The sequence below is a fragment of the Charadrius vociferus genome, unplaced genomic scaffold (assembly GCF_000708025.1).
Source record: "Charadrius vociferus isolate BGI_N301 unplaced genomic scaffold, ASM70802v2 scaffold253, whole genome shotgun sequence".
NCBI classification, from domain to species: Eukaryota; Metazoa; Chordata; class Aves; order Charadriiformes; family Charadriidae; genus Charadrius; species Charadrius vociferus.
The window spans coordinates 25,149-50,290 of NW_009647826.1; the positions used below are offsets into that span (position 1 = coordinate 25,149).

General features: G+C 35.9%; 1 protein-coding gene across 1 annotated transcript in view; it reads right to left on the reverse strand.

Moving 5' to 3' along the window:
• The window catches only part of LOC104284147 (N-alpha-acetyltransferase 16, NatA auxiliary subunit), a gene marked incomplete at its 3' end in the record, with an annotated part of 47,771 nt that extends 24,788 nt beyond the window's left edge, over positions 1-22,983 (reverse strand). The window contains exons 1-8 of the mRNA XM_009882435.1: positions 22,899-22,983; positions 20,538-20,642; positions 17,049-17,206; positions 15,778-15,912; positions 9,581-9,734; positions 8,761-8,880; positions 6,509-6,604; positions 2,789-2,895 (exon numbers count right to left, since the gene is read on the reverse strand). Of these exons, the coding sequence (XP_009880737.1) occupies positions 2,789-2,895; positions 6,509-6,604; positions 8,761-8,880; positions 9,581-9,734; positions 15,778-15,912; positions 17,049-17,206; positions 20,538-20,642; positions 22,899-22,935 (912 nt within the window). The remainder of the gene's footprint in view (positions 1-2,788; positions 2,896-6,508; positions 6,605-8,760; positions 8,881-9,580; positions 9,735-15,777; positions 15,913-17,048; positions 17,207-20,537; positions 20,643-22,898) is intronic.
• Between the last annotated feature and the right edge of the window lie 2,159 nt (positions 22,984-25,142).

Below are 25,142 nucleotides of genomic sequence, written 5' to 3' on the forward strand. Positions count from 1 at the left end.
GCTGAAATAAAGAGTTAGATGTAATGTTTGGCCAATGCATAAGTTAAAAGTTCCTCCAGGGTACTCTTGGTGGATTTGATTAATCACTTGTTGAGCATTTTACCTTTCAAACTTATTAATTGCTTAAAGGATCTTCGATCAAATCAACTCTGACATACTAAAACACTGGTAGTTGATCATCATAAAAACACAGCTGAACTTTAAATCCTTAAACAGACCAAAAATCAGAGTTTTTCCCAACTTATTTCCTGATGTTACTTCCACAAGTACAGCAAATCTGGTTTAGATCTTTATCACAACAATGTCTGTATTGGAATACAAAGCATAACTTCCAACCTATAACCTTGGTATTTGGAGTCAAAATTGTGTATACTGAAGAGTTTCTAAAACCTCCCTGAATAGTTCTCACTTTGATCTCGGCAAGTGCCAGAATTTTGCAGCTCCATGTACCTGGAGTCAGACTGCACACAAAACTGCTAACTAATGTCAGTAGACTAGAATCCGTTTTTAAATCAAAATATACCATTAATTTTTATTTAAAACATTTAGTATGAAGTACTAACTTACAGCAATTAGATAACAAACAACATTTTCCTGAACACTTCTGACAAACATTTGCCTTACATTTGCCTTCTATACAACCACCTTTTTTTTCGTCCTTGCCCTCTCCAAACAGAGTGGAGTCAACATTCTTCCTCTAGAATCAGTACCTCTTTACATTACTTTTTGGTCTCCCCAATCAGGTATAAAAGGTGTTCTTAACATCAAAGTGTTAAGAGATACTTACTGAGAAATTTAATCCTCATCTTCGCTGAGCAAGTAAAGCTACATTCCCCCCACACACACTATCCCTCTGTATTCATGCAGGTATTGAATTAAGTAATTTACATATTCCTTTCCTACATATAAAATATTGCAGCACTTTTTTTTGTCCAAGTACATATAAACAGAACACTTCCACTAATGTAAATACTGCTTATTTTACCTTCTCCCAAAACCATGGTTTATGAAAGACCCTGGACCCACCTGTACTTCTAGAAAGAAGGAACCCTCTAGGCTTAAAACCCAGCTCTTCCTAAAAAGTCATATCTATACCACTTTAAAATACATCTGCAGTCAACTACACCAAATTACACCTGCTTCCAAAGAAACAAAAGGGGAACTGTTCACTCCCAACTTGTAGAGAATTCAGTAATTTCCTATGTATTTTCTTGTACATATGACATGATCCTGGCTACGATTCTTTCTATTTTCAGTCAAAATATCCCAGTAACTTATGTGAGAAGCTAGCATTAAGCACCGTCTTACACAAGTTAGATACCAAAGTATAACATTTTCCTGAAAGGTGTAGCACACATGAAGTTTGCCACAATTTTCTGCCCCCTTTTCCCTAAATTCTAGGAATTCTAAAAATTAACTGTCAGAGACTAAAATTAAAGTTTCCCTCAGTTTCAAAGATCCTTCTGTTATGTTGTAGTTACATGAAAGCACAACCAAGTAGAATGTGAAAGAGACCCTCTCTTGGGAAGAGAAGAACAAAAAAGAAGAGGAAAACGCTTTTGCAGAAGTTAGCAGTGCAAACAAAACCAAGCTTATTTGGAAGTTTTGAGGCTCTTGATTTTAATTTTAATTACTTTTTGGTATTAAGCCAGCAGTTCTGAGCAGCGCTGATTTGATACAATGAAGATAACTAGCAGCAATGCACCTTTCTGGATAAGCCTGCCCCAAAACATGGTAGTCCTCATCTTTTCTACCCATCATGTCAAAAAATTAAATACTAAATTTCAATCCAGTTTCAAAAGTTTACATTGGAAAGTATGCATTAGCAACAGGCACTGTAGAAAAGCTCATACTATACATGATACCAGCATTTACTAAAATTATGTCCACCACGGAGACAGTACAGAATGCATTCTCTAAACAGAAGCGTATTGAAAATTTCATGTTAGGACAACTGGCATAAAGCCTCTTCAAAAGAAGAGTAATTTTAGTCCAATTAAAGAAATATACAATGTTGGTTAAAAAGCTGCATCATGTATTTAGGGGTTTTTCCAGCTATAAAACCTCTTCTTACCTAGTCATGAATGGATTAGAACACCCAGAGGTTTTATTGCATGTGGCAAAGATAGCAACATCACAATAGACTGATCTCTGATCTTTCTTTTATTTTCTACACATTTTAGTAACTAACTTTGGCTTGAAAATTTATTTTTACTATACCTTACTGACAGGCTTGGAACAAAGCACTACACTTGAAACAACAGTTCTAATGTGACACAATTTTGCCAAAATTGGTAAAAGTTTAAAAGTGCAACAATTAAACACTGAAGTTTTAGCCAAAGACTGAAACAGGAAACAAGGCTATGTGGTAAATAATGTATTCATGCAATTCAGAAGTGTACATAGAACAATAGCCATCTGTTTGATATTTTAAAATCATGACTTCTGGTGACATCATAAACCATAAGCTGAAAGAATCCTGACACACTTGCACTCGAAGTACACAAAAATAGTTATTGGTCATCTTTGATTTTAAGAACTTCACTGCATTCTGCACCAATCCAACTTCAAATATTTTGACATCAACTGTCTACAGTAGTGAAGTTTCATACATATTAAGCACCATCAAGTGATCATTCACATAGAACAAAATAGCACCTTATGGAGAAAAGCGTTCAGCAACAGTTATTGGTAAATTACAGGAAAATCTATACAAAAACAGGTAGATAATCTATTAGAAATTCAAGATAGAAGACTTCATTAAAACCAAATAAATACTAAATTTTACCTTTTCTGGATTGTAATATAAAGATTTCAAAGTGGTAAACAAGGGTGGGCAGCCTTTACTGAAGTTAACCCTCAGGAACTTATCCATTAGTTCTCTAAATTTTTCACCTAGAAACAAAAGTGTATTTGGTTATATGTCAGTGATTACAAGTGTTGTATAAATATAAGCACTAATTGCTGTGCAACTCTGGATAATAGAGTAACTGAGAAACTGCAATTAAGGGTTTTCATCTTTCCTGTTATTAAAGAATAAGATGCTAATATGTTAAAAAAAAATCAGAGTAAAATCCTTAGGTTGCTAGTGTTTAAGAGACTGCTGATGAAGACATGGTAACAGTCCTCAAACCTGTAAAAGCTATTAAAAAGACAAAGTGCTGGCTACAGAGGATGTAGCAAGGGCTATTTAAATAAACATTTGAAGAAATTATAATGGTAAGAATTAACTAAGCACTTGAATGGATTACCTTGGAGATCTTGTAAAAGCTCCATCATTGGAAGTTTTTATGATTAAGTTAGACAAATGTATGTTAGGAATAGTGCAGATATAAATTATCCTGCTTTGAGGAAGAAGGATGGATGAAATGAACCCTCTACCTCTCTTCTAGTCCTATTTTTTATGAGTAGGACATGACTTCCGATGATAATATGATTGTTTCTGGAATCAGAAACAGAATAGAAGACTGGGTTTCAGAAGGATAAGCACCATATCAGAATTATCTTTATCAAAATATACTAGCAGAAAGCTAAATATCTGATTTAATTATGTTTTCAGGTAAAAATTACAGTATGTGCAGTATGCCACCTTTCTGAGAAATGCTGTTTCAAAAATAATAATAAAAAAGGCAGGATTTCACAGAGACAATATCCAGTCAGGAAAACACAGCTGGCTTTCATGTTCTTATTCCTATGATGAGAAGTGGTTGTTTTCAGTTGTTTCAGTTTTTTAAATTTTTCTTACTGGTTTTATTTGCTTTGCATAGGGATGAAGTTGCTACCCTTCACTGCCTACTCTATTGTGGACTTCTCTAAGTCTTTAAACAAGGAAGTAGTACACTTCACATAATCCTAACATATACATATAAAACTGTTGAAATAAGCTTCAATTCATCAAGAACACTTTAACAAATTTGATTAACAGTGTTTTATGGATATTCACAAAATGAAGATACACTACTGCTTTGTATATAAAATTCTTTCTCAGATATTTCCACCAAATCTTAATTGGCCTAAACTTACTATTATCAGCACTGTTACTAAGACTAACAAAAGTACCTCCTGTTCTTCCCTCACTGTACTAAAATAAACTGTTGTACATAGAAACTCCTCCTACCTGTAAATGGGGATCCATAACTGGACTATAAGCACATGCTTTATTACACATGGGTTAAATAAAACATGTTTTCTTGCACTATAAGAAACTCACCTATATGACAACAAAAAAATTACAAATCTCGGTTTCTCGATTTCTTCTGTTGAATTATTCTAATTTATATTCTTGATGGAAGAATTGCAATTCAGAATTTAGGAAAGCAAGATTCAAGTTTCCATTAAGTACATATTTATTTCTAGAAAGTGGAACAGCTTTAAGACAAAGTCTGAAATATGCAAAACATATAGCTATGCACCCACTTATGACATGAAGCCAAGCTCAAAATTTAGTCTCTGAGGCACAGAAAAGACCTGTCCACAGGAACAGTGAATCCACACCAACATAAACAAATCTAAAAATGAAAATTATTGTAATGGCCTTCCTCCATAAAGGTGGTTTTTCCAGCTGAATCAAGGAGCTGATTTGTATTTAATACAAGATTATTAAAATGCAATGCTGGCAAGGTCTGGGAAGGGCTGCCCTTTTAATACAAGCCTGCACTTTCAAGTATTTTAAGCCAATTCTAAATCAAACAGTGTTGGTTGCAAGCAACTGGTCAGTGACAACACTGGAACAGCAACCTCATTTAACCAATAATTCTATCCTCCTGAAATCTGCAGATACGTTTCTGCAAAAAAAGTTTGTTTCTACACCTTCACATTTCACTATTAACTTTTGCTAACAGGATTTCTCATCTGCTGTACTTAGAAACACAAGAAATCATTTAGTAAATAGATGTAAAGCTAGCAAATGAATTTCTATGGGATCAAAACTAGTTCTACTTTTATGACTGATACAAGCTTAACAGATTAATAGAAACACAAGTTCCAGTTCAGGAAAATTCTTATTTGTTGCGAAACACCGCAGAAAGTAGTCTACGGAGAGCTTTTTCTGGACTGATTTAGTAATGAATTTTGCTTTCATTTAGAGTATTGCTGTACCAGGAACAACTAATCTTTGTTAATAAAGATATTTCTATTTAAATGAACATAAGCCGTGAAGCTACACTAACAGATATGATACAGTAACCTATTGCAAAACATACAGTGAAATGAAGTCAACAGCAAAACACACTGTTAATGAAGATAGGGAAAAGTGTTTTGCAGGTTATTTCTGTTTGCTGTGTATTACCATAAGCAATTTTATTACAGGACAAAAACAATTACTTGTCACCTAGCTTTTCAAATCTAGATGAACTGCCTCAAAATTTGCCCTTGTATCTTCAAAGAAACTGAAATATCTGGGGCTAAGTAAGGCACAAGTGTTAACTTCAGGGCTAGATCTCTTGTGAAGCAGTTAATCTTGTGATTTTACACAGGAAAGGTGCATGCACAGAGTCCTGAGCAACAAAAAACCGCGGACTAGCTATGCTCTGTAGCATTTAGAAGTACACATATGCAGTGCTCAGTAAGTGAGCTAAACTGAAAACTAACCTCACAAAATTAGACGCATGAGCAGATACGTTGGGAATTTGCAGCTGAGCTTAGGTACCTAGTTGGCATAAAATTTTTACTTGTGTAGTTTATATTTCTTTCCAAAAGTGTTCTACTGGAGCTACAGCAGTTAGACAGCTACATATCAAGTGTATTTTTTTTTTTAATGGGATTTACCATTTCATTTAGCCTCCTTCCCTCTACTTTGGAAGATCATGGCTTTCTGTTTTAAAGAGTGTATACATATTCCCCCCAGAAATGATGATATATTTGCACACTGTATTCCAATACAACTTTTGAAAGGATAGTCACTGAAAGAACTTCGCTATAAAATTAAAATAGTTTGTGGTACATAACACTACAGATCTGCTTTTTGTTCCTATTCTTATTAAATTATCTGCATAAAGTTCGTTTATGTTGTAAATTTAAGATACTCAGTCACAAAAAAGATTTAGTGCTTTCTGGTACATCACCATTACAAAAAAAAAGTCAGGAAATTCATCAGTCCTATGCAATCGTGACTGTTAAAAGTATCGTTTACATTTTTCAGTGCTTATGAATAGTATAAGTTTGCTTATATATTAAAGGTATGGGGTGTGTATATACACACACCCCTATAGCTTTAACTCAAGTGTACTACACCTATACCTTTTAACTTACGATTCTTAACTTAAATGAGGCAGAAAGTTTATGTACAATGATTTCTGCAGTCTACAAACCATTGCATACTGTAGTTTTATCAATACAAACATTACATAGTTGGTATCACCATATTAGAGCAACTTTTTCTATCAATTCCTAAAACATAGATCTGGTGAGTGTACGTGTACAAATAGGTACTAAATGTGTACTCAACCACCCGATGAAAACTTAAAAAAACCCAAGTAAACTAATACAGAACAGATATGCAACTTGTTACCTGAAACAAAGTTTAAAGGTAATCTTCTAGGTGAAACTGCTCTGGGATGTCTTTTACTAACTTCTTCATAAATCTGAAGCCTCTCTTCTAAAGTGCCTATTATCAGTAAATATAATAGACATAAGTAACAGAGAAAAATCTATTCTTCTAAATGTTTTTAAGTGTTGAGAATTAATTTAGCTAGACTTCTTAACACAGTTTGGATTTGGAACAATTAAACATTTCAAGCTATTTTTTCCAGTTAATCATAAACATTACTGTGTGAAACCATACTGAACACACGCTCTTTGTAGAAGACAACTACCAGCATTAATCACTGTAAGGATAAATTGCAAACAGAACAATTACCTTGCACATTCAATCACAGAGTACTAGAGTTTGGTTTATTTCAGTTACATGCTGTGTAGACCCATTCTCACAGTAGTTTAACATTCACAGCTTCAATTAACTGTTTTTCACTATACATCTGTTTCAGACATACTTAAAACATCCAGAGAAATACATCGCTTTTCTTAATGACAGGTATACAAATGGGGTACTATACAAGCATGCTTTTATTATACGTCCTCTGGTGGCAGCAAAAACAGGGCAGAACACTGCCAGTGTTAAGTACCGAGCACCAGAACTTTTTATACCTTAACTTTTAAGTAGCTTTTTTTTGGTTAAATTTTTTTCTTCCCACTCCTCCCCTTTCCCCCATAATATGCTTTGGAGCTCCAATGTGGTTAGAACTTAAACAAAACTAATCTGTTGCTTTGAAATGCCATTTTCACATAATTAAGATCAATTTTGCTTAAATATTTTTAAATTGATCAGGCAGTTTAAATAAAACTGAATGTACAGATCAAGATTATGACACAATATACATTTAATAAATATGTCTGGTTTAATTTCATAAGAAAAACAACTTATCTTGTCACTGAGCTCAGATGTTGGGGAAGGGGGGGGAATATGTTACCCAGTGGCTCCAAGAGATACAGTTCTAAGTTATACTAAAATAATGTTTGGATTGGAACTAAAGCATATAAAAGCCCTAATTGAAGTCACAAGTTGGAGCTCCAGAACTTACCATGGGGGAGGAAATAGTCCTAAGACCACCTAAAAAATAAAGTAGCATTATTAGTTATATAAATTAGTACAGTTTTAATCTACATAGGATTTTAACACGTCAAACTACTAGATTGGTTCTTCGGTAAGAACTACACATCTTTATCAACATATTTGTTATATCAAACAGAATAATCAAACTACCCAATTCTTGGGTAATTTGTTTTCTGAGACAATAATCACCATCTTCAACTCTATGGATACACCAGGAAAAGCGTTCAAAGGGCAACTACTCTCTGTATAAATGTAATAAATGCCACGCTTTTCATTTCCCAAATCACAAGCCATATTCCTAGAGCTTATGAAAACCAACTGTAAAACTGTCTAGAAGAAAGCTGGTTAAGAAATAATGCAGCTATAACATCTACAAATTATATCCTTGTGGGCTTATGATTTATGATGTCATCAGAATAACTCCAGTAAAGCTTCTACTAATTAGTGAACAGCGAAATACAAGGAAATCATTCCTCTGTAAAGGTAGACATTTGGGAAACTTACAACTGCAAAACACTTAGTATAAATTGTTGCAATATTGTAATTTAAAAGAGACAACTAGCTATTTTCCTGGAAAGACAGAACAGCAGTCACATGAACTAGCATTGTAATAACAGAGACTATCATATTTATTTACCTTTCCCTCCAAACAACAGTCAGCTTAAAGATTTTTTTTTTTCCAGGTAGTCTATCTTTAAAAGCCTTTCTTTAAATTTAAAGCTATATTTAAATATTTGAATATTTCTTTACATGCTCGCAGAAATAAGTACCACCTAAAGAAGTTTCAGAATGACAATTTTATGTTGTGGTGTATGATAGCAGTCTGATGAACAACTACTGGATAAGAGTGAATTGCAATTTGGTTTGCAAGTTCATGTGCGGCAAGGAAACGTTCTCCATGTAAGCATATTAGCTAATTCCACCTTGAGCTCCAAGAAGAGAAAGGCTTGCTGTTGCTATTTTCATGTATGCAAGTTTGTCAGTGAACATTATTAAAGTGGATAAACACAACTATATCTTATTCACTATTAGAAAGTGCATAGTTTTCTGCAGAGTAAAGCTTTTTAATCTAAACCAGTAACACATCAAACAGGAGTTTTAAGTATATCCTGTATCACACATTTTCAATGTATCTGTGTATCTCAACTTACTGGGTTGCAGGGCCTTCTCCAAGCCTTCGTAATAATACCAGTTTTCTGCATTGCGCTCAATTAACTCTCTGTATACTTCACCAGCTTCTTTCAGTCTTCCCAACTTCAGTAACATCTCTCCTAAAAAGAATGCAGCAAAGAACTGAATTACATGAGAAAATACTAATGGGATGGGAGTAAAGTTTACAAAACTAGATACATAAAATTGGAATCAATCATATGTAGATACTTAGAAAAAGGTTTTATTTTTCCAGAAGCATTTAATGTGTATTACAAGTGCTACTTAAAGCTACCAAACACACAGCTCACAGTTTGGAGTATTCAGAACCTGTGAAAACAAAGATTATTTGAATGTCTGCATCTGACTCTTTAAAAATCAAAGGTCAACTTCAGTATTCACTTAAGTAGGGCAATACAAGTGCATTAGAAAGCTTAAAAAGGAAACAATAATTTCACACTTCAGTCAAAAAAAAAAATCAGCGTTCATACTACAAACAGTATTCTTCATGTGATTAAAACTTGGTTATACAAGCTGTGATTTACAGAACGCAATATACATCAATATACACCTCTAACATACACCAATATAATCATCTCCGAGATTTCTGTTCCTGTGTCAGCCCAACTTAAGCTACCTGCACCCACTATCCACTTTAGTAGGGTGAGTTACTGGAGCACAAAACTGTAAATCCGGTGTTACCAGTTTCCCTATAGTAATCAATTAAAGACTTTAAACATTTTTCTTTTACTGCTTTATCATATCTAAATGCCATTAGCAAAAGTTTAGAACAAATTGTCTGAGGCAAAAAGAATTACTTACCTTTGATTTCTTCTACTATTAATTTATCACATATTTGCTTTTCATATGTCTCTATATGTTCTAAAGACTCCTGAAATAGATCTGCCTCTCTCATCACTTGATTTTGATATAAAATCAGTTCACTATATTCATAATCTATTTTATTAGGAGGAATCTGGGGGGAAAAAAGCAAGAGGTTAGTTAACATTTACCTGTACCTTAACTGTATGCAGTATTACAGAACACAAGATTCAGGCTACAGAATATATCAGGTCTATTTATAAATCCATCCAAACATTAAAAATGTAAAACTCCCACTACTCACAACCAAATTAGACTCATTCAGGATATCCTTTGTTAGAGAACAGTTCAAAAGAATTCCTGTATTTCTCTTTTCATATCACTGTGACGAGCTAATTAAAAAAGAATCCTTGCCTTCTCTCATACAATTCAATAAAATTTGCAAAGATCTTGGTAATCTTTTCCTTCTGAAGGACTTGCGCACTCCACAACAATTTTGACCTGAGTTCCACAGGAGATTGATGAGACATCACAATACTAAATTTCAACATACCAAAAATTCTGGATCAAACTATTTCCAAGAGCAATGAACCACCCAAATACTGGCCGCAGCCTGACAACTAGAATTTTTCAGCCAGGAAACTTAAACAATTTCTCTCTAACCAAGGTTTCTTTTTGCTACACTTCAATCACACAGAAAGTACAGTGCACAAGCATGCTAACAGTGTTTTCAAGCAACAGGTAATTATTTTGAGGTCTGCTGCCAGTTGCATACCTAGGACTTAGCTTACAGGTTACGTAAGACTCATGTGTCATCCACCTTCCAATGATACCTCAGCAACTGAAACAGGAGGATGTTCAAAAGTACTCCTTTCAAGGGATAACTCCCTAAAGCGTATCTAGGCAATTAAAAGTCTTGCCAGAGTTATAATAATTTCATACAAAATACTCTTCACTAATATGCACAGAAGCTACTTCAACTACGAGTAAATTACAAGAATTTCAGAGACCAAATGCAGAAGTCTCCAGACAATGCCCAGCAGATATATACAACAGTTTAATATGTGAAATACCCTTCTACAATTTCTATTTAGGCAGTAAAGACAGTTATAGTCTACATGAATTTTTTTTAAAATAAAAATGGATAAGAAACAGTTGAGCTTGATAAATGTTAATGATTTTCTTTCCCATGACTGTACATACTCTGTTTTTTCCTGAGCAAGCAACACTGAAGTCACATTGGTCAAACGTTTTACTATTACTTTTCTGTTCCCTGAGTAAAGCTTTTGTACTGTGGTCTTTAAAGAACCAAATAATTTAAACAAAAAACCCCAAAACATTAAACTAGTTGAAATTAACATTCATATTAGAAGACTCATGTCCTAAACCGCTACTTCCAGCCCTTCCCTAAGCACAGATCAATTTTATGATATTTAATATTTCTGTTTACACACTCTTAGAATTTTTAAAGTAGCTTTTATAGCTGTGAGCTTTCCTTTTAGATAGAAGTGTTCTGAAAGACAGCATAACTAAATTACAATATTGTAAAGAAGTGTATATCTGACACTGAACATCAATTTCAGGGCTGTAAATAATAGCATTCAAGTATTTTTTTTAGTAACTGTTAAGGCATTATTGCAAATGATGGTAAATAGAACAAGACTAGACCTTGTACATACTACTGTCAGCAGGTAGCATGAAATCCTACTCATTTCTTGAAGTATATTTCCTATGTCTGCAGCTCCATTTCTGTTTCCTCCTTTGCTCAATTTTTATCCCTATTAAATATTGGAAGTCACTAATAAAAACTTTTGTTACCTGGAAAGCATTTTTAACTGCTTCACAGAATTGCTGCATGCAATAGGGGTTAAACATTTAAGCATGTCTTCCTGCTTATCTTTACTGCAATACCACAGAACTGAAACTACAGAGCACAGATTTAGTTTTTTCTCCTTCACTTCCCCCATAAAAATATCCTCCCATCCAATACAATACACATATCTAAATTCCACAAGTAGCACAGTTTTCTGGCACATCATGAATTGGTTTTAGGCCTTCAAGAAAACCAGATTACCCCAACAACAGGTATCAAATAACTTTTGTAGCGCCCCTGGCTTGGCAAGACTAACAAAAGAAATTAGGAAACGTCAAAAAAAAAATCAAATTACAGTGCCTTCTTACACACAGGGCAAATCCACCAGAAAGATACTGCACTTACTGTCACCTCCAGAGCTGTTTTAAAAGTAGTTTTAAAAGTTCATTTTGAAAGAGACTTTGAAGTCTCATCAGGTTAACGATTTAAACATGCAATTCATCAGAAGGCAAGCAGCTTATAACCCTAGCACTTAATCTGAATAATCAGATCATTTTATAAAGAATAAGATATTTTACAAGAAGTTTTTTCTACTCCATTGTTATTGCTGCACAATATATCTTTACTCCTCCCTCCCCCCAGAAGGGTTATGATTCTTGCACAAGAGATGCCCAACTTTCAAGAGAACTCAATTCTGCTGTTTCAGAACAAATTTCTTCCTCTCCTGAACCAAAGAAAAACTTTACAACAATAGATGCCCTAACATAACTGTCACTGAAAGAATGTGACAAGATGCAGCCAAAACATACCTAAGAGCAGACCCCCAAAACTCCAGAGGTTTTCTGTCCATATCTGTAATTGTGGGCCTGATGCAGAAATTAGGAATAAAATAAAAATTAAGAATAAAAGTTTTATTCTGGAAAAGAAGAAAGGAAAAAATGGGACATACAACAGTAAAACAAATTGCATAGTTGTTTTACACCTTGGTTCCCAAAATTTTAATTCTGAAGTGACTCTTAAATCATTTGATTTAATTTGGACAGCACAGGCTGTTATATTTCCTGCAGTGATCTCTGCATTCAACCTCATAGCCTGTTTTCAACCGAAATATTGTGCATCTGGCTAACTTACAGCTTTCAGATGACAGGCAGTGTTGATCTGGATACACTAACAAACAGAAAATTCATCATTTCCAATGATAATTTAGCCATTAGAATAAAAGTGTCAGTGATAAAATGTGATTTATCATTTGTTGCTCAACTTCCTGCGACTACTTGTTCCTTTATTTTTCCCCACTAAGCAATCTTCTTGCTATCATTCTTCCCAAAACCAGGATCTAAACTGTATGAGAATCACCTGGATTTTTTTCTGTGTACAGTAAACAAAGAGAATCTCTGCCCTTCACTATTCAGCGTTTTCTCTAGTCCTCTTATCCTTCCATACTGTTCTTTTCATTTTCTAACTTTTTAAACACAGGGTCGTCAGTAAGTCTTGAGCTCTCAGTAATCAATGCTCTGTAGAGAATATCCCCGCTTCTCAGAAATAAGGGTGTTTCTTGGCTTTTCACCCACGAGCCTGCACTGAGGGACAAATTTACAATAAGCTAAGTCAATCTAACCACAGTCTAGATCAACAAAGGCAGCTCACTTCCCTCTATTATTCCCCTTCCTCTTTCCCCTCTCACCTCACAGTTGTTCAGTTCAGCCAATCAGTCCTTTAAAAGAGTGATTATTTTTCTGTCACTTTGGCTTCCTGAACCAGCCCTCCACAAGTCAACCAGTGCTGTACAACGAAGCAGTGGGAGCACACAGGAAAAAGACTGCTGGTTTTGGCAACAGCTTGTAGTTAGATTAGCTTTGTTATTTTGCAATACTGCGTCTTCAAATACTCACCTACAATCACTAAAATGACAGTTCCTTGATCTTTTTCTTAGTTTTACTGCTTGGTTTTGGCTGTGTTAATTCACTTCTGAGTGGACAGAGCTGCCTAAGTAATCCAAGTAAATAAATATGATCACCTGACACCACCATTATTTACCAATTGTTATGACAGCAGCATTTCACATTACATTCACGTCTTTATTCATTAACAATAATGGTAAACAGTATCAAGCCTAATACAGATTGCCACAAAACTCCTTGAAAACATCAGTTTGTTGAAGATTCCCATCCACTAGTGACTTGGAAACCCTCCAGTCTTTCAATCCTTTTTTTAAACCTTGAACATCACCACTCTCAAAGTCACATGCAATATTCTATCAGCTGAGTCACAAAAGTTCATCTATGGAGTTGGAGTGAATACAAAGGACAGGGGAAGAAGGGAGATTTGGAAAGTAAAGCAAGTAAGAAGTGTACCTCCTCAAAGATCAATGGAGTATCCTGAACTCAACCACTTTCAGTGCAGGACTGTTAAATATACAGAGACTGCACAAACAGTACATTTGTGGACTATTGTGGAATAGCCAAAATGTGGCAAAATTGAGGTGTGAGTTTGCTTGGCCTCTCCTCACTGTTCTGGACCCAACACACTGATTTTTCTCTTCAGTGGTTGGGGTTCTACATGGGCCTGGACTCCTAAGGGAGCTGCCACAGCAAAGCACAAGACTCCCTCCATTTGCAGATGAAATTAAACTAATGCGGTCATCCTTATTTTTAGTGTTTTAAGGGAGACAACACAATATACCACTAAACTATTTCTACCAATCTCAAAAAAGAGGAAAGTCTCGACATACCTCATTTTCTATAAACTCATGTTGTTCAACATTTGTAGCATATTTCTGTCCTTTAATGCTTAACCAGATTTTTCACCATTTGCCTGTGACTGGTATTATGCTAAGCAACAACTAAACAGCTCATATAGTTCAAGTACAGTTTTCCTATTTATGGTAGTTTCCCAAATATTTCCAGTTTTACTAAAAAAAAAAATCGCATCAGAGCCTGATATCTTCTCATGATTTCTTTAAGTTGAGATATAAGATTATAATAACTTCCACAGCAAACTCCACAGATTTAATATGTTCACCTATGGCAGATGGTATTTAAATCTGGCTTAGTCTCTAGACTAAAGAGCTATTGTGATGACTGTCCTCAACAAGCATATTTACACACAACCTTTTGGAAAAGACGACATTAACTGCATCACTTCCATTCTCTCCAAGTGGTCAGTATCAGTATTGAGCCCTCTTAGTCCTTAAAAAAAGCCCCAATTTCTTACACTTCATTTGCTGTTTTTTTTCCATCTATTATATACTCTTTCTCATTCCAACAGTCATTTAGACATTGAACTCAGATTGGGCTCCACTGACTCATTTGAGAGCCATGACTTTTGGCTGCCAAACACTTAAGAAGTGACCCAATTTTCATTTAAACTTCCTGTTTTCAGTTTTTGTTCAACACTGAAGTTACAGCTTTTTCAAAATATTAAGCTATATACCCCCGGCTTGCAACAGCCTTTGTTTGACCATGATATATGATGAAGACAAACACTGGTCCCTCCTAGCAATTATTAATTTCCTTTTTTACAGTTAGTCCCATTCCGGCTGTATAAGATCTCAAATGCAGTTCTCAAAGGATGTTAAGATTTTTGTTGGAAAAAAAAAAAGAAATCACAATCTATAGGTCAGGTAATATCTTGGTATCTGCACATGATAATTCCAGCACGCCTCCCAAGCATCTATAAACATGTTTTATCTTTCCCTGTTACAGAATAATTAACAGATCCATTCCATTCTGTTAATTCAGACTTTTTAGTTCTGAGTTACCAATAACAGAACATGGGAATGTCTCTTAAAAAAAGGTTATACTCAGCAATTCTAGCATTGTACCATTTGATTTACTCCAAGTTTCAGTAACACCAGATCTTCTCAAACAAAGAATTTTCAGCTATACTTTCATGTTATTTTGACACCCAGCACTGATTTCAAGTGCACAATACACAGATGCATACAAAGCAATGAAAAAGTTTTTTCACATTCTTTGTAGAGACGTGATGGCATCCAGGCTATGGCAGAAGAGGGCAAATGAGCACACCCACCATGAAACAGTATTTTCTGAAGTTTTACCTACTGTGAAGGGACAGGATCATCACAGGTTTCCTTTAGCTACACATCTCACAAACATTAAGCTAGCCAGTTACTCCACATCAGTCTACCTTATATCCTCAACCCTACCAGCCTATTTGTAAGGGGAAAAAGTATTCCTGTATAATTCGCATCAGCTGCTAAACTCCGGGAAATCTTTGTGCTCAAACCAGAAAGCTCCACAAATAAGTTTCTTCCTAATTCCTACCTGGTTCCTAATTAGTTCTTCCTAATTACAAAGAACCAATTCCTCAGATTGTGTCTCTTACACAGAAAGCATTCTCTTTCCAGAACAGTAAGTCTTACCTGTTGGGTTTTCCTAAACTCTTCAAGTAGTTTTAAGGCCATATCATAATCTTTTAGTAAGTGGTATGCAATGGCATATCCAATCCAGGAAGCCCGCTGTGTGGGGCGCAGCTGAAGTAGCTGGTATCTTGTCTCCTTCATTGAAAGAAAAGCAATTTAAAAATAAGAGAGATGTTAAAAAAAAGAGTTACTACATCTTTTTCATGATTTACCACTGCTATGGCTAATATTTTAAAAGATCTTTTAAAAGCCCTAGGCGATTTTTGAAACTCTAACAGCACAGGGGGGAGCAACACATTTCTGTCTCAAATCTGGGGGCTACATTCTAAATATAGGAGTCATAGCACAAAACATAAAAATCTACTTCTTGGTACACAAAAGGTGTCATTTTCAAGAGTACCTCTTAAGGGCCTAAATTATTTCCAAAGATATAGCTTTGAAACGTCAGAAAAGGGGCTTCCATTAGAAAGCATGAGCTCACTACCACTGAAATTCCCACTCTGCTCATGCCAGGCACAAGGTTCTCATACTTACACTGCTGCAGTACTTCTTAGACACCCTTTCCTGAGCCAAATCACATCCCCCAGTCAGTTATTCCCCTTTCTTGCGTTAGCAAATTCAACATCCTCAGTGGAGGAGACCAACTAATGCCAAATCCCACAATCCAGTCCTCTACTTCACATGAAATACAGAATGGAAGAGGAGCAGGACTTTTCCCTTTCACAGATAAATCAGTTCAGCCATTTTGAAACTATTAACTCTGGTTTTAGACGGATTTTCAGGTTTTATTTATGATAAAATCAGTATTGGGTTTCAAGAAATCAGTCATCATGGGGCAAGTTTCCCCATACACTCAAAGAAACACAACAGTATGTTTCTTAAAAAAAAGAAAACAAACCCCACACCTTCAGTACCTGGCCCCCAAACACCATTTGCAGTACTTCACAATAACCAGTGAGCACTCTAACTTGCTAAGCTTTAAGTCTTATCCTTTTAATTTTCATTATTTTAGTGAAAAACAAGTTGAGAACCAGAGCTTGTATTACAAAGTGATCCACAAGTCAAATTGTACAGAGTAATTGTACTTCTAGTTCTGTTCTCTACATTACATGGAGCTCTGCTGCAATATGTTTCCATGCTTTCCTAAATAAGAGCTTTAAACACTTTTGAAAAAGCAAAAAGAAGTAGCAATAGAATTACTACAAACAAAAGACTTAATAATGGTATAGAATAACAAGAGAATGATAACAGCATTCAAAGAGAATACTTACTCTATAGCCTTCTAAATCCCTCATCTGAATCTGCAACAGAGAGAGATCTCTCAAAATCTGTAGATTATCTTTATCTAGCTTGAGTGCATTCCGGTAACACTTGATGGCTTCATCGTATTTCTTATCAGAACGCTGCAAAAGACCATAGACGTGCCAACCTAATGCACATTAAGGAAGATACTTTGTGAAAATTGTGAGTGTAACTGCAGTGCATTCGTGTTACAGACCAACCAACTTGACACCTTCTTTGAAGATCAGCGCCCTTATAAATTGTTTGATTACTGTAGCCAGACTTTACTGATACCTTTTAAAATATTAAATGCTTCCAAATAAGTAAGTCTCATTTAAAAATCTTCACATTCATAACCCCCCAAAAAACTGTTATACAAACTAAATGATCCCAACTCCACAAACTCCAGAAGAGTTATTCATAGAATCGTAGAATGGTTTAGGTTGGAAAGGACCTTAAAGATCGTTTAAAACATACTACTGTAATTACAGTAAGAATTCTTAGCCCTACAAGTGTGTTATTCTAACAATACAACTGGTGTACAAGTTTTACTTTTCCTCTCTTGCCTATCTGTAACCCCTATTAGTCTCCAGATTTTACAGTAAGAGATAAACACAGAGTTACATTTTATTCATTGACAAAAGGAAACCTTAGCATTTCTGTGCACCAAAAGTCTTTGTCATAGTCTCAGCATCTCAGATTTCCATCAGTAGTGTAATTTCAATAGACTTTTCTCTCACAAGCATCCTTTTTTACCCTGGAAAGATTCTGAATTCAAAGCATGAAACCGATGTGTCATAGTAACGCAGTACACTGTGTGCGTTTACCTCAGTCTCCAAGAGTCATATTAAAAGAAAGATTACTTCACATGATCTACCTTTGGCTACTCCAGGTTACTAGTAGCTCACTGAGGCAACATCTTCCACAATAGCCAATCTGAACTTACTATGTTTTCAAACTGGAAGTGGCTCAAAAGTTGTCTCAAGAAGCTGTCGCATGTGCCCCTGAAGCAGCAAAACACAGCAAATCTTGGGGATCAGTATATACATCCTTCATCCCCTTTCAATTAAGATGCTACACATAACTCATAGTGCTAATAACCAAAGTATTAAGAGTTCTTATGCTACTGAATTGAAACAGAAGCAATTATTCCCTCCAAAGATACAATGATTTCTAAACTTTGTATCTCAAAGAGTTGAGAAAGCACATAAGAAATTCAGTGGGTTAACCTGGTCAAATTAGTCAAAGAAACAGAACTAAGTTCCCTCTTTCTAAGAAAGACTCACATCCTGAAACATGTTCTAGATATGAAGATCCAAAGCAGGTTTGTACTTATCAGTAATAAAAGATACAAGACTCTAGAGCTGCGATTGCTGCTGTAACAATTTAAGACTAAACGGGTGGAACGGGGACAAAACAATTTTGCATACAGTTACAGCAGTTAGTCTACTACTGCTACTTCTTTCTACAGATCCTGCCTTGCCTATTTGAGTTCAAGTACATTTAACTTTGATCCACGTCCTGAGTAACACCTTCATACACCTGCCTCAACTACTGATATTTTAAATTCTTGCCTAGAGCAAGACAATGCAGTCCAAAAGAACTTATGCGCACTTTAGCAGCGTACTTAAGCTAAGAGGATACTTTGAGTAATTTATAAGGCATCATTACCATTCTTGGACCCAATTAGTAATACAGCTTAATCCTTCATAAATCATATTCTTCACCAAGCAATCAAGTAAAGAAAAGCATAAACCCATTCAGAAATAAGTGTGTACAGTAGTCAAGACTAAGAAATTTTAACATTTAACAGGCAATAAAGCACAGTGCCACCAATTTATTATAGTAGACAGCTCTGGACAGCCTCACATGTGTTCCTACAGTGTCCTGAGTGATTCAGATATTTGGGTAGTGACATTATGTTAGCACATCAGGTGTGCTTGACATACAGTAATAGTAAAAGAGGTTTGCTATTTCTTTAGAATTTACCAGGAGATGACAACTGAAAGTACTGTGACAAACCTGATGCCTAGTCTGGAATTAATTCAGTATCAGCTGGCTTGTGCTCACTAGAGAAGTAATTCTGCATAGACAGATAACTCGAGGGGGTTTTCTGTAGAGCTGTAACATGCCTGAATGCAGAATTTGGAACTTCTTGCTTTGTCAGAGCTAGTTCTATGTATGCAGCTTAAAAAAATACAAAACACTTTTGTGCCTAATAGGATTTAGATGTTTATACTTTCTCTGAATTCAGAAAAAAAACAACAACAACCTTGTAGTTTTCTTACATTAAGTTTAACAAGTCAGTAAAACTGTAATAAAATCCACTAAAACTCAAAAAAAAACCCCAACTTGTCCAGCAAGAGGGTCCCTTTCACCACCCCACTGCCCCAATTAGAGCTGAAAAAGCACAGATCCCTCCAGCATTTGTAGGGAAGTCAGAGTCGGCATGAACTGCAGACAAGAATTAGGGATGCTAATCAAATCCACCCTGGAATTTCGTTTAGGAATCAGAATCCCCCCAAACTCTCCACTAACTTGCCCAGATTCTTTAGCTCCCCAATTTAAGGCACAAGACTTACATTACATGTAATGTACACGCATACATTAAAGCTGCTTTGGTATTCCTTAGCTGTCCAGCTTATAAAAATCAAGACAACACAAATTATCTTTGCCTGTCCTGTGGCATACCTCTAGTAACTCTGATGATCTCCATACACTTAGAGGTTTTTCCCAGTCTCAAGCTGCTTGGACATTTAATATAAGAAAGTATAAACAGCCATCCCTCTTTCTTAACTAGATGGCCATCAAAAAGTGTCTTTCAGCTGAGATACTAACAGAAGATTTTTTGTTTAAATGTTAAAAACAAATATTTTAATGTGAAATTTGCCCCATAACATCCAACTCAAATGCATACAGAATAAGTAAGGCATTCTGTGCAAATCTGAAGCACCCTCATACCTGTGGCTTAAACAGAAGACAGCTACTCCCAAAGCTGTTGAGTGGCTAGGAGTATTTCGCAGGTATAAACTTTTGGAAGACGAGTTTAGAATAGAGTAGCACTCACCAAGCCAGTTGACCTAAACCATTATCTAAAATTTAGTGGCAAAATAGGTATTTTCAGAGCACGTCTAGACTGGATTTCTTATACCTTTAAAAGAGAAGAAAACTTTAGAGAAGGCCAAATTTTACAAGCCATACCTATTCTCTGCAGAAAGTAAACATCATGGATGGTCTTTTCTTAAAAGGCATTTTCATTAAAGGTTCTGCAAAATTGCAGAAAGGAAAATAAAACCTCATTTCAAGTATTTGGTTGCAAATTAATTTCAAATTAATTTCCCTGTACATACCTTATCTTAGACTTTCTATACAGACCATACTATGTACTTCAAAAGTATGCGCTCATGTAGCAACAAAATCATACACACCAAAGTGAGAACTCATAGCAAGGAGATCAGGTTTTGAATTACAAAGGATACAGACATGACTCTTTACATCATTACGAAGTCCTTTACGAACAAATTCATACGCTTCTTCCTTCTTCCCTAAGCAGTTCAAGGTCAGTCCTTTCATCGCAAGCGTCTCTGTAAGACATATCATATACTTATGTTTCTGACTTCCCATATGCCAGTTTCACAGTGCAGATATCCTTTGAAGTTGCTACACAGTGAAGTTCCCCATTAAATGATAAATTTAGATCAGGATAGCAGCCTAGCACAGCTGAAGACTGCTATATGGAAGGATTTCCTTTCTTGAAATTAGTCTTAAAGAGACCACTGCAGAATATCATACAGATGTGATTAACACAGACATCACAAACTTTTTTAATTAATAAATACATTTAACTGGCTTTAAGGGAGTTAACAATAAGCTAAAGGAATTTTAGAGAGCTTCTCAGTCTGTGTTAAAGTTCTATGTAGGTGGAACAAGAAAAAAAGATTCATTAGGTAGTGGCACACCATAAGAAACATCTCTGTCACAGTCAGCTCTGCTACTACACGTTGCTTACAAAGCATTAGTTAAGAGAAGTGTATTTCCTTCTACAGTATTTGGGGGGTAAAGACCTTCTCAAATTCTAGCATTTTAATCCACATTGCAAGAGGCACAAAATTCCAAATAATACATAGGTATTACTACTATTACTTCCCCTCTTGCCCCATTATTCAAGCAACACTGTGGGAAACACCTTGCATGTAACATGCACTATGCCTGAAAGCGGCTCCAGGTTTTTGGGTTTTTTTTTGATAAATAAGAGACCACTTAGTTTTGGTCCCTGTCAGAAGATTATTAGTCACATTTTCATCATAGTATTCTGATTTTCCTCCAGTTGCAGTCTCTTCCCCAGTACTAATGGCAATGGACCATCATCTCAAAGTCAGCCCTAACAGCAATTTAAAGTTTCACTGATAGACCTGTTTAACACTGTTTTCTGTAAAAGTACACATAAAGGGAATGATGACCCAAAATAAGTCAAGGTTTTTGTTTTGTTTTTAACTTGTCCTACATCCACACTGTAAGAAGAGAGAAAGCTAGAATTATACCTTCCCAATAATATCAGGAAGCTTCAAAAATAATAGCTGCACTGTGGGAAGGAGGGCAAGCTACTCCTACCTTCCCACACCAGGGAGATAACTGTCCAGCCACAGCAATCCATCTGTTTGTCACCTTCTCACTAAATTTTTCAAATTCCTTGTCTCTTGAAGCTAAGTGTGACAACAGAGCAGCTTCCCATCAGATCATTTCATTGGCTTAGTTCTGCTTCAGCTGTTCATTCCAGGCTTTGCTCCCAAGCTTCAAAGCCATTAGTGGCTCAGAGCCCAAGTAGTATGTGGACTGCCAAGGCAGCTAGTTGTCCTGGAAAAGTTTAAGAGGCAGCAAGAGCAGAAAAGACAGATGTATACTGAGATGTTATAAAAACACAAATGCTAGTAGAGACAAACGCATTAGGTCAGAGCTGGACAAGCCGCTCTAGCTTTGAGGCAACAAGAAAACTGTACTTTTATCTCTAGGGAAGTAATGAAGACAACGATGAAAAAGCAGACACTGACAGAAGCATGAAAAGGATTACTTGAACGTTTTGCCAAGGTCTGACAATGTCAAATAGGAAAATAATTTTACTGACACGGTACATGCACACTCAGTGTTAGGTTGCTTCAACAGTGGACAAACAAGAAAGATTCACTGCATCAGAAGGAAAGATTGGCTGAACCATGCAACAGAAACCCTGTAATACAGAAAGACTAGAGCATCCTACTGAGGATTAAGTTCTGACAGATGTAAACAGAAGCAACATTTTGCTGTCCAGTTTCCTGCAATATTTATCAGAACAGGTTCTCCAGATTCTGTCATTAGCTTCAAGTCTTAGCAGCAACAGTATTACACTTAATTTTGCTCCTTATAAGTAACAATTTGCAGTACAGAAAATGTAGCATATGTACTTGAGAAAAGCAGCAAGATTTTTAATTCATTGTCAGATTACCTTCATGTAATATTGAAAAAAAAAAAAAAAAGGCTGAGCTTGCTATTAAGTAGGAATGTAAGAAAAACCCACACTAGCATTCTGACCCAGAAACCTAGAAAGGCAACTTACTTGGAAGCTTCACTGAAGTGTGCTTCCACCATGTATCTCGATCTTCATCATCCCACTGCACAGGAGTGTTTCTGACTAAGCTAGGGTGGAAACTTGGTCTGAATGCACAAAGACTGAAAATCCAGATTAATTGTTCAGTCATAAGGACAGAATAATACTCAGCAACTGGCTCCCTTCTTTCCCAATAGCATTGAATATACATTTAAACTCATGACAGGAGAAAAAAAACAACTTTTGAATCTGCAATTACCTCCATGTTCAGCAAATTTGGGGTTAGAGAGGATCATCTTGCAGAACTTGAGTCCATTTTTGTACTGCTTTTGTTCGTAACATTTCTGGAAAAAAGGTGGAATACAATCACTGAAATGTATTTAAAAGCAGAGTACATCAACATACTAGTACAAGTGCAGTAGTTCCTTCAGTAAGGTATGGTAATCAGATCACTAACAAGCTCTAGTTGAATATGACTATTCATATTACATTGCCTTTTTCAGCATTCAGAACAGCATCTGCCATCATTCACATGCAGCCAATGCTCTACCTCACGCTCTCCCTTTTATAAAAAGGATAGTAATTCCTTTTCAACAGAAATAGGAAAGGCAAGTAGGAGTGTCTACTTCAAATCAAATTCTTTTGAGACGAGACAGTATTAATGAGTCTAGATACTTCTTTCAAGATCCCATCTCCCCAGCCTAGTGACCTCCCAAAGTCAGAAATATCAGACAGAAGACTCTCCTTGTTGTCGATGTAGACTTTTGGAAGAGAGAAACCATGAAGTAGGATAGAACTATTATAACCTCAAAAGTCTATACACAATGATCCAGGGAGGGAGAATTTACCTGTGAATTAAAAAAAAATAATCTAATGGCTAGCTGGAATAGCACAGCTAAGGGCTACTTTTAGATTTATTCAGGGTACCATTTACCTAATCACTAGGTAAACTGGCAAACAATACGGTTCAAGTGTGAGAACACAAGCCAAAAAAAAAACCACCAAAACCAACATGCGAACCTGGGTCCCTTTTCTTCTTTGGAAAGACACTACCTGATGTTAGTAAGTCAGTAAGGTCTTAGTAATCTAAATCAATTACTGATCACTACAGTTGATCACTTTAAAACAAGTTTACATAAGCCAGTTAAAGGCATGCTTGTATCAGTAAGCACAAAAGTGATTTAAGTTCGTTTCTTAACTTGAAGGAAACAAAACCCAACAGGCTTATTTGGCACTATTTTCAGTTAATAAGGTATATTGTCCTGCTACAGCTATCCTCAGGAGAAGCTATGTCATTTCAGTTATGTGCTTGAGCACTTTAACTGATCACTCCATCCATCTTCCAGCACAGAGGTAAAATCTATGTTAAATCAATGCAGAGTGTAGTTACTCCTTTGCAGCCATAATACATCATCACATTGCTTCCCAAGGTACAAGCAATACAGAAACATGCCTATGCTCACTTTTGGGTAACTGGCAAAGGTGCCAAAACAAGGGCCCTCCTCCAGTCTGTGGGAAAGGGCTTAACTGCAGACAGTTTTAAAGTCTTTGATGCCTGAAACTCAAGACACTTGCAGTTAACCACGATTAAGTGGAGACTAAAGCATAGAGTAATTTAGGTCAACAGGAACCTTTGGAGGTCACCTATATAACCCCTGAAAACAAAGGGGAGCTAACCTTAATATTAGATCAGGTTGCTCTGCCTGGCTGACTTCTGGCAGGACGGCCAGGGTGTTCCCATCGGGAGGCAAATAGTTATACTATGGCAATTAACATTTAAACAACAGCACCAAAAAGCTTTGAGAATTTTAAACTGAGAACTAGTTTCCACATCTTTATCTGAAATAACCCAGGCTGCAGCAAAACTTGTGAGTCCGCTCCAGGGGAAGGTCAAGTTTTCCTATTCATCTTTTCTTTTTTTTTTTTCTTTTTTCTTTCTTAATATAAAGACACTTAGTACCATTGTTAAAGAATTTTCTTGTGGTTCTTTAAGTATGTTTTATAAATTTATTCAGGTATGCCTAAAAAAGTACTGGAATAGTGAACTTTCATCCACAATTCCACAACTCTTGCAATGTTGACTGAAACTCCAAATATATAACAACGCTTAACCATAGAACAGAAGCTGTTTGAGTCAAGTGTGCACTTAAAATAGATTAACTACTTGATGAAGTGATATCTATTATCCTTGTTCTGACATTTTTATCCTATAGAGTTCAGTTTCAGGCCTAGAATAAGAACTGAACTTAGATAATTATAGAAAAAGATTTTTGGAGGACAAACAAGATCACATTTTCCAAAGGCCAACAGATGGATGGAAGAGGGAAGTTAATGCTCTCCACCGAGAAAGAAGCATGAGTTCAACATTTACAGTTGTCTCACTTGCTGATAAGACAACCAGCATACGTGTCAATCATAGAAAGGTTTAGGTTGGAAGGGACCTTATAAACAGGTTAGCTCAAAATTAGACACAAACCACACCATTTCTTGCCCAGCTGCTAGT